Genomic DNA, 9,502 nt, shown 5'->3' with positions numbered 1-9,502 from the left:
ACCCTCTCGTCCCCATCGCTCCACATGATGCGATGGTTCTGGGCAATGTTGCTATGAATCGAACTCTCTATCGAATGAAAGGCATGATCGTCGCTAAGACAAGTGTCGAAGATGCTGACAACAGCGTGTCAATGTGGTCATTTGCATTTTTAACGTTTACAGAGCGCTTTGTATCTGTTGTTGAGCATTGCGCACGTTATAGGACGAAAGCGATGACACAGTGTGGCCTGCTCTGCTCCCGAAAGGCTCTTCTATCATTGTGCCAACTTTGAGCGAATCCATTTCAAATGTGATTTTCACGACAAGTGGCGTCTGCGTCCTGGAGCGGTGCCACTGAGAAGGCATCCGATCTTATCCGGATAGATGGGGTGCATCTTGGATCGCGTCTCGCTGCCGCTGTACGCCTCGCACGCCAATGTGACCTCGCATTCCGTGCTCTCCAAAGTGTCCTCTACCAAATTGCCAGCTCTTGGCCATTTCGTTTCAAGCGCAAAGTGGTCGACCTGGCGACGCTTGAGATGCGATGGGCGAGACAAACTAAATCAAACTCGAACAATGACTCTTCTGTACACTGCCAAGCTCACCCAGCAACAAGACTGTAGCATCGATCCATATGCGATACTTCGGTGGTGGTGACACTTGCCCATACAAACGACACGGACAGAACGCTGAGCGGTTAGGGTACTGTACGCGCTTTCAGCACAAGGCCCCTGGTGATCTCGCGCTGAAGCCGTGTGGGTCAATTGCTGCAGTCTACCACTCCCACACAGGCGAGCGTCCACGACCGCTGCACTTGAGTACGAGTCCATGCTCGTTTAGCTTGACGTTGGCAACTTCTAGTCGACCTCGTTGCAGAGGTCGCCACGACGTGAGTGTGGTTAACGAGACTCGTCCTTCTGTCAAAAACGGCGCCGCCGAACGTTCCGAGCAAGTGATCTGCGTCCTGCAGCCTTTTCTTGTCCAAAGTCGCAGACGCGATCACGGCTCCTCTCACTGCCGTCAACACCCCTACTGCAAGGTCTCGCTCGTCTCGACCGGCACTTCCATGCGCCCGCAGTGCGTGGCCATGCGACCGCATCCATTGAGGATGCAGATCGTTCCGAGAGCATCTTCTTGCGGCCGTGGACCGTGCAAGACGAACTGCGTCTCAAGCGAATCTGAATGTTGGTACTCGGCGCGCGATCTTCGCTTGGCGACCTTGAAGTAGTTATCCGGCGCGTGGGGCTTTGCGGACATAAAAATACGTCGCTTTATCTGGCCCTTTTATTATATTCATACAAACATGCATATATATGGGATGCGAATCGAATAAAAACAACGGCAGCGCCAGGCGCGTATCCGGATAAGAATATTTTTGTGGTCCGACTGGGGTTCGTGGAAGCCGAGGACATTTGCCATTTTCGCCTGACAGAGGAATGGCTGACGCGGCTGCTGCCAAGCTCCAAGAAGGTACGCCTGCTCGTGATGGAGGAGCATGGACTAAGGCTATGCGTAGCCACGATCGCCGACAAGGCGGACCCGAAGCGCCAGCAGACGCGCTTGACCAAGGCCAGCGGCCCGTCGATCGCGGCTGATGCCAACAAGATTGGCGGCGCCTTCACGCTGGAGCCCAACCCGGCGTTCATCCAGCGCCGCATTGCCGTCTACGACCGCGTCATGGCGGCGCAGAAGGAGCTCCTTGCGGCGCAGCCGCGCAAGCCCATCAAGATCACGTTGCCCGACGGTACGGTCAAGGAAGGCGTGAGCTGGGAAACGACGCCGTTGGACATTGCCAAGGGCATCTCGCAGGGCTTGGCCGACTCGGTCGTCGTGGCCAAGGTCAAGTACGCTGGCAGCCCCAATGACCCGCTCAAGGTCACGGCCGCCGATGTCGATGGCAACGAAAGCCAGAGCGCCGACTCGTGCTGCTGCTCGGGTGGCGATCTGAAGGAAGAACTCTGGGACGTCTTCCGCCCGTTGATTGGCGACTGCAAGCTCCAGCTCCTCAAGTTTGAGGACGAAGAAGGCCGCATGGTCTTTTGGCACTCGAGCGCGCACATCCTCGGCGAGGGCCTCGAGCTCATGAAGGGCTGCCACTTGACGATCGGCCCCCCGGTCGAGGGCGGGTTCTACTACGACTCGTACATGGGCGAAAAGTATGTCATCATCTCCCCTTCCTCACTCCCATGTCTCATTCTTCCTTGCTAGCACGATCGCGGAAGGCGAGCTCAAGGACATTGAGAAGCGCGCGACGGCCGTCGTCAAGGAGAAGCAGGCCTTTGAGCGCATCGTCTTGACCAAGGAAGAGGCGCTCGAGATGTTTGCCGACAACATCTTCAAGACGCAGATCATTTCGACCAAGATCCCGGACGGCGGCCGCACGACGGCGTACCGCTGTGGCCCGCTCATCGATCTCTGCCGCGGCCCGCACGTGCCGCACACGGGCAAGATCAAGGCGTTTGCGGTCACGCGCACGTCGAGCACGTACTGGCTCGGCAAGACGACCAACGATACGCTCCAGCGCGTGTACGGCATCAGCTTTCCCGACACCAAGCAGATGAAGGAGTGGAAGCACTTTCAAGAGGAAGCCGCCAAGCGCGACCACCGCAAGCTCGGTCTCCAAGAAGAGCTCTACTTCTTCCACCAGCTCTCGCCGGGCTGCTGCTTTTGGCTGCCGCACGGTGCGCGCATCTACATGAAGCTCCTCGAGTACATTCGGTCCGAGTACCGCAAGCGCGGGTACCACGAGGTCATCACGCCCAACGTCTTCAACATGGACCTCTGGCACACGTCGGGCCATGCGCAGCACTACAAGGACAACATGTTTGTCTTCAACGTCGAAGGCCAGGAGTTTGCGATGAAGCCGATGAACTGCCCGTCGCACTGCCTCATGTTTGACCACCGCTTGCGGTCGTATCGCGAGCTGCCGCTGCGTCTCGCCGACTGCGGCGTGCTCCACCGCAACGAGCTCTCGGGTGCGCTCACGGGCCTCACGCGCGTGCGTCGCTTCCAGCAGGACGATGCGCACATCTTCTGCCGCGAAGACCAGATCACGACCGAAGTGCTGTCGTACCTCAACTTCATGAAGGACGTGTACGACGTCTTTGGCCTCTCTTGCAAGCTCAAGCTCTCGACCAAGCCCGAGAAGGCGCTTGGCTCGGCTGAGCTCTGGGAGAAGGCGGAGGGCGCGCTCGCGTCGGCCATGGACACGTTCATCGGCGCCGGCAACTGGAGCGTCGACCCCGGTGATGGCGCGTTCTACGGCCCCAAGATCGACATTACGGTGACCGACGCGCTCAACCGCAAGCACCAGTGCGCGACCGTCCAGCTCGACTTCCAGCTGCCGATCCGGTTCGACCTCAAGTACCGCAGCGACGGCGGTACCGACGGCTCGGAGCAGTTTGCGCGCCCGGTCATGATCCACCGTGCGATTTACGGCTCGATCGAGCGCTTCTGCGCGATCATCACCGAGCACTTTGCCGCCAAGTTCCCGTTCTGGCTGAGCCCGCGCCAAGTGCTCATCGTCTCGGTCGGCGCCGCGTACAACGACTATGCGCACGTCGTCAAGGAAGAGCTCTTCTGCGCTGGGTACCACGTCGACGTCGACGACTCGAGCAAGACGCTCAACAAGAAGATCCGCGAGGGCCAAATGGCCCACTACAACTTCATCTGCGTCGTCGGCGCGGACGAAGAGGCCAAGCACGCGGTCAACATCCGCACGCGTGACAACAAGATCCATGGCACCAAGACCGTCGCCGACACGATCGCCATGTTTGACGAGCTCGTGCGCACCAAGGCTCGCGACGAAGAGGTCGAGGAGCCCAAGAAGGAGTCGCCCAAGGCCAAGAAGAACTAGGCGCACTATCCTGCTCGTCCATATAAGACGCTACAAAGCATTGCTGCATGACACGCGCCTTGGCATTGGACTTAGTGTAGCAAGATATATAGCGCTATGGATATGCAGGCGCGGAGGTTGGTCAATGAGGGTTGAAGCGACGACGATCGTGTCTTCACTCGCTGCCTTCGGTTGTCGGTGGCGTGCCATCTACAAGGCTGCGTGAATCACACTCACGGTGGTGCATGTACCGGTGGCTTCGCCGGACGCTGCCGGCGCGTCGGTACTCTCGCCGCCCTCGACGACGTCTTCCTTGCCGACTTCATCGACCTTGGCGGCCTCGGGCTCCTTGGCCGCGCCGTCGTTGACGAGGTCCTCGATCTTGCCGACGACCTTGCCAATCGCGTCGACCCATTCCTTGAGCTCGTCCTACGGGGCGCTGCTGCGACCTGCAACGTCGTGGCTTCGTACGCACCTCGGACGCGGCCTGGATGTAGAACGGCTCGGCCGTCGGCGTCGACTTGACCACAAAGCAGAGCTTGTAGCCGCGGTCGTTGGTGCGCGAGATGGACGCGTCCGGGCCGAGCGGCGTCCGCCGACCCGGCTCCGCGTCGTCCTTCTTCTCAAAGTAGAGCAGCTCGGTCGGCGTGAGCGCAAAGTACCGCTTGCGCCAGTTGGTGATGAGCTTGGCGCTCGCGCTGCGCTTCGTGAGCACGCCTTCCTTGAGGTAGCTGCTCATGGTCGTTTCCGAAATGCTGGTGGCTACGAGCCGTCGGTTGCAACTCTTGTTCGGCGACCGTTCACGCGAAACGCGATCTTTCCCAAGATATCCAACGTGACACCCGCCCCGTCACGCGCACGCCTTGGCCTCTGTGGTCGCTCGCCTTGGCCTCTGCAGCAGCTCGCCATGGCGTCTGTCGCAGCTCGCCATGGCGTCTGTCGCAGCTCGCGTTGTCGCCTTGTCGCCCAGGAACGCGCCGTGGTGGCGCCACGTCATTTAGGTGTACAGAGTAAAAGGTATTTTGAGGCAGAAAAGCTTCCTACTCGGTGCGCTTGGCCTTGGCCGCGTACTTGGCGTACTTGGTCGTGAGTTCGATACCGAGGCCAGCAAACACGATCGCGACGCCGGCCCACGACTGCGGCGAGAGCGCGTTCCCAAAGATGAGCACCGAGGCGAGGATGGTAAAGAACTTGCGGGTCGTCGTGATGGTCGTGCACGTGAGCGCCGAGAAGCGCTGGATCGTAAAGTAGATGAAGTTTTGGCCGAGCGCGCTGCAGACCGAGAAGAGGAAGAGCGCCGAGTAGATCTCGGGGTTCCGCATGCAAAACGCAAAGCCGTCCGCGCCTTGGCCCGTCACAAGGCACCTACAAGAGAGACAACATGGATATGCTGGAGTTCGACAGCATCGTATTACCCGATCGCTGTGTAGACGACAGCCCACACGTTGGTGTTGAGCATTTGCTGGTGCACGGACGGCTTGTATGTGGCCGAGAGCGCTTCCTGGTTGGGGCCCGTGACGCCGTCGAGCGCGAGGCTCACAAACAAGAGGCCGAGGCCGTAGTAGCTGTTCTCTTGGCCCGATTTCGACGACGCTTTCCCGAGCTGGAAGACCACAATGCCAAGCGTGATGAGGCCGACCGAGAGGTATTCCTTGAGCGCATACTTCTTGCGGCCGATGAGGACGCCCATGAGCATGACAGGAATCATCTTGCACGACTTGCCGAGCGCTTGCGTCGGGTAGCTCACGTGCTTGAGCGCCTCGTTGCTGCAGAGCATTGCGCCGAGGTACGCAAAGGCCGAGAATGCAAACGGCTGCAATGGCACCGACTTGGTCGTTGGCTTCCAGACAAACGTGGCTACCCGTGGACGTGAGGCGACGAAGGCGATATGCTAGCGAAGGCATACCGGCGCAGGCCACGGCCGAGTTCATGATGCATTGCACGCAGAGGAGGAAGAGCGTGGCCGTGAACTTGGCGCCGTCCGCATCGCGGTACTTGAAGCTAGCACAGGATGAGCATCGAGACACTGGAGCGCAGAGACGGCGTACATCTTCTCCTGAAAGATACCGTACGAGAGGTAGCACACGTAGATGCCACTGACGCACGTCGCGAGGTGCGCGATCGACGATGTCGGAGCAGCGGCCATGGAAGCGGAGATGCAAAGTGGCATCCTTGCCACGTGGTCGCGTTTTGCGTCTATGCAAAAGACCCTTTTCATACAAATGACAAGAGACCATTGCTTCTAGGCGCATGCTGCAAGGCCATTGGCGCATTCAGTCGAAATCCAATGCTTTCAACCAATCCAAGCACGTGTATTTTGACCAATCCGCAGCGGGCTCGTAGCCGTCGTCCGATTGCTAGACAGTCTGCACGGGGGGCTGTGGGGGCGACCATTTAGTTTTTTACTGCAGTAAATATGTCGACTACGCTCACGGCTCCCAAGACGACGTCCGAAGACAAGACGGAACTCGGCTTCTTGGAGGTTATCATTTTCCTCACGGACCTCGCGGCCGGCGGTGTCGCCGGCGGTATCTCGTGATCCCTCTTGACGCTGCCACGTCACGGTCAAGCCCAGCCCCTATATCTCGTAGAATGCGCATGACGATATGTACCGATGGTCAATATGACAAATCGTTTCGATTCATCACGTTTGTTGGTCCTTGCGCCTTCTCAGAGAGTAGGACCTTGTGCGAACAAGCGTCGGGTGACCTGGATCAAGCGAGCAATATGCAACGAGCAGAGGAAAAAAGCACACGACATATTCATTTGGTTTTAAATCACAACTGGGACAAAGTTTACTTGGGGCACGTGCCGTTGACCGTGCCCTTGCCGCCGGCGATGCGGTAGCACTTGGTCGACGGGAAAATCGCCATGATGTTGCTCGTGAGCGAAAAGCCGATCGCACAAAAGAAGAGGACAATCAAGAGGGCACCCGCGAGCTTGCTCTTGCCGCCGCGCTTCTTGAGCTCTTGCATTTGCGCCTTCTGGGGCGGGAGCATGAAGAGCCAGAACAGCGAAAAGATCTTGCAGCTGTACGAGATGAAGAAGCAGTACGACACTTCCCAGCGCACGTGGTCGTCGTCGCGCATGATGGCCTTCTGCGACACGTCAAAGTACGAGTCAATGTACTTGTAGATGACCGACGCGAACGGCGACGCGAGGTTGTTGATCGTCGTCACAAGACCGTACGTGGCGCCCTCGTTGCCGACGTCAGCAATCTCCACCGCGCAGTACGTCGAGATGATGAAGCGGACACCACCCGGCACGTTGTCGGCGAGCGCGACGCCCGTGTAGAACCACTGGTTGCGGAGACCGTCCCAGATCGTCATGAACGTCACGAACGAGTCGACGGCAATGACACCGAGCGTACCGGCCGCGATCGTGTAGCGCCAGTTCCAGTTGAGGCCGTACTTGCCGACGACAATGAGGATACCCGAGAAAATGAGACTGCCCACGACACCCGAGAGCGAGTCGTTGAGCGGCTCGACCTTGGCCCACTTCATCGCGATGGGCGACGCCGGCGTTGCCGAAATCGCCTGGAACGAGTTGGCAATGAAGCGGTAGGCGCAGATCTGCCACATGACGCGCTTCTGGAGGAGCTCCCAGAACTGAGAGATCCACTCGCCAAATGCCATCTTGCGCGTCTTGGGCTCGACTTGGATAAAGATGGTCGAGAGGACGACGAGGACGCACGGCACGAGGCAGATCGCGTACGGGACGTTGGGGCCGACGGCCCAGTCAAAGGTACCACCGTACTCTTTGCCGTTGAGGAAGAAGGCGACGACGACCTGCGCGAGGATGCCCGTGAGCGTGCGCACCGTGTAGATCGCGGTTTGGATGCGGCCGCGGATCGCAATCGGCTCGCGCTGGGCGTACTCGACCACCATGGCGTCGGCGGCGCAGTCGGCCACGACGTAGCCGACCGAGACGAGCATCGAGAGGATGATGAAGAGCGAGCCCTTGCTCGGCGCGTCTTCGTTGAACCACTTGCGCTGGTCCGGCGTCGCCGCCTCGAGCGTGATCTCCGAGCAGTCGATCTGGCGCGCGTCACAGTACGGGTCACCGAGCGAGACGAACGACATGATGGCCAAGCAGATCATCGTGATGGTCCAGCCAATGATCATCCAGCTCTTGCGGCGGTAGCCAAAGATCGGGACACAGTCCGAGAGCATGCCAAAGAAGACCTTGAACGACCAGCCCGTGGTCACGAGCACGCCGTAGGATGCGGTCTGGTAGCCCTCCATGTTGAGGTAGTTGTTGAAGATCGGGTACATGAGCGACGGGATCATGCCGTAGATGATACCGATCGCACCGTACTGCGCAAAGAGTGCAAACGCTTCGCGCGAGTACATGTTGAGCGCGCCACCGTCGACGAGCGCGCCGTCTTCGAGCTCGCCGGGCGTCTTGACCTCGTCATAGTTGCCGCCAGTTTCCTTGTCGGCCGGCGTGTTGCTGTGGATGTACGAGACGCGCTCTTCGAGGTCGAGCTTGTCGAGATGATTGTCCTTCTGCATGCTGCTGCTGCTTGCTCGTGGCGAAGGCAATGGGAGAATGAGCTCACTTCCAAGTGCAAAACAGTGAGCTGAGAAGGTGAACCGAGATCGTCGGTGACGATGGGTGGCCTGCAAAAGAAGACGTGCGCCATGCCGCCAGGTGTTGCGACGGCGAGTATGGTAACTTGTTGAATGCACAGACATGTCGCATGGGAAATACACTTAAATCCCAGAAAAACCCTCAATGATAGGTTTGACCCACATAAAACCCACATAAAACCGTCTTCTATGACGCGTTTTGCCCAATGTCCCGTTAGGATCTGAGAAGGCGCCCGATGGTCGATCCTGAGGGCTGTGGTGGCGCCACGTATTACTGCGGAACGTTCCCAACAGCTCCCAACCGCACAACCCCAAGTGCTCAGACGTTCCATGGTGGGACGACGCCACACAAGGACGCAAGAGTTGCGACTTGAGTCGTTCTCGAGCAAAGAGCCCTCGAGACGTGCTAAGGCAGCATTGCTCGGCGAAGGAAGCTGCTTACATAAGTCTAGCGGCGCTTGTTGGATCGTGCGGCGTGGGCGCAAGAGAAAGCGCAGTGGCAGCTGGCGCACCCGTTCAAGGCCCATGAGTTACACGTCTGTTCTTCTATGTCCCGGCGCAACAGTCGGCGCAACTGTTTTGGTGCGTAGTCAGATTTGCCGTGCTGGGTGCGAGGTCGCGTCGCCAGCGTAGAAGAGGAAACGGATCCGGTACATCGTCAACGCACCCACAGCTATCACCCACGCCCCTCTCACACCACGCTATGAAGACCGTACCGGAGGGAACAGCGGCGAATGAAAGCGGCAAAAAGAGGGTGTTCCGCCTGCGACAACAGGGCCAAGTTCAAGTCCGAACGGCAAAAGTGATTGACCAAACACGAAACCCACAACGGCTACGATGAGTACACGCGACGGTGAATTATCAGAATGCAAAGTGGAGCGGTTAGGTTTGCGGCGCCACACTCTACCGCGGCCAGGACCGCAGCCATCGCGCTCCTCCGCCAGGATGCAGCCACGATACATCACGCTCACACAATCTCGGACTTGGTTTTGAAGGTTAGTCTACTGCATGGCATAGACCCACTGCAACTGTACACGGCGTAAGTACTCCTGCAACAACATCGCCATTTCGCCAAAGCTTGAAGCCGCGATCTGAT

At 58.6% G+C, this 9,502-nt stretch overlaps 4 protein-coding genes across 4 annotated transcripts; 1 reads left to right on the top strand and 3 right to left on the bottom strand.

Annotated features, from left to right (window-relative positions):
* The first annotated feature begins 1,397 nt into the window (after positions 1-1,397).
* On the top strand, positions 1,398-3,976 carry SDRG_10967 (threonyl-tRNA synthetase). The gene is made up of 3 exons (XM_008616984.1): positions 1,398-1,449; positions 1,496-2,135; positions 2,188-3,976. Exons 1-3 carry the CDS (start codon positions 1,416-1,418, stop codon positions 3,833-3,835), a joined length of 2,322 nt encoding a protein of 773 aa, XP_008615206.1. The 5' UTR covers positions 1,398-1,415; the 3' UTR covers positions 3,836-3,976.
* On the bottom strand, positions 3,876-4,628 carry SDRG_10966 (hypothetical protein). The gene is made up of 3 exons (XM_008616983.1): positions 4,290-4,628; positions 4,066-4,243; positions 3,876-4,024 (listed from the first exon to the last, which is right to left on the bottom strand). The coding sequence occupies exons 1-3, from the start codon at positions 4,551-4,553 to the stop codon at positions 3,990-3,992; spliced, it is 477 nt and encodes a 158-aa protein (XP_008615205.1). The 5' UTR covers positions 4,554-4,628; the 3' UTR covers positions 3,876-3,989.
* A 50-nt stretch (positions 4,629-4,678) lies between these two features.
* Positions 4,679-6,013, bottom strand: SDRG_10965 (hypothetical protein). The gene is made up of 4 exons (XM_008616982.1): positions 5,863-6,013; positions 5,721-5,815; positions 5,230-5,671; positions 4,679-5,179 (listed from the first exon to the last, which is right to left on the bottom strand). The coding sequence occupies exons 1-4, from the start codon at positions 5,982-5,984 to the stop codon at positions 4,855-4,857; spliced, it is 984 nt and encodes a 327-aa protein (XP_008615204.1). The 5' UTR covers positions 5,985-6,013; the 3' UTR covers positions 4,679-4,854.
* A 542-nt stretch (positions 6,014-6,555) lies between these two features.
* On the bottom strand, positions 6,556-8,381 carry SDRG_10964 (hypothetical protein). The gene has a single exon (XM_008616981.1). The coding sequence runs from the start codon at positions 8,326-8,328 to the stop codon at positions 6,610-6,612; it is 1,719 nt and encodes a 572-aa protein (XP_008615203.1). The 5' UTR covers positions 8,329-8,381; the 3' UTR covers positions 6,556-6,609.
* Positions 8,382-9,502: the final 1,121 nt, after the last annotated feature.

This window comes from Saprolegnia diclina (genome assembly GCF_000281045.1).
Source record: "Saprolegnia diclina VS20 unplaced genomic scaffold supercont1.38, whole genome shotgun sequence".
NCBI lineage: Eukaryota > Oomycota > Saprolegniomycetes > Saprolegniales > Saprolegniaceae > Saprolegnia > Saprolegnia diclina.
The sequence above is the reverse complement of the archived record's forward strand: the minus strand, read 5'-3'. Positions and strand labels throughout refer to the sequence as shown.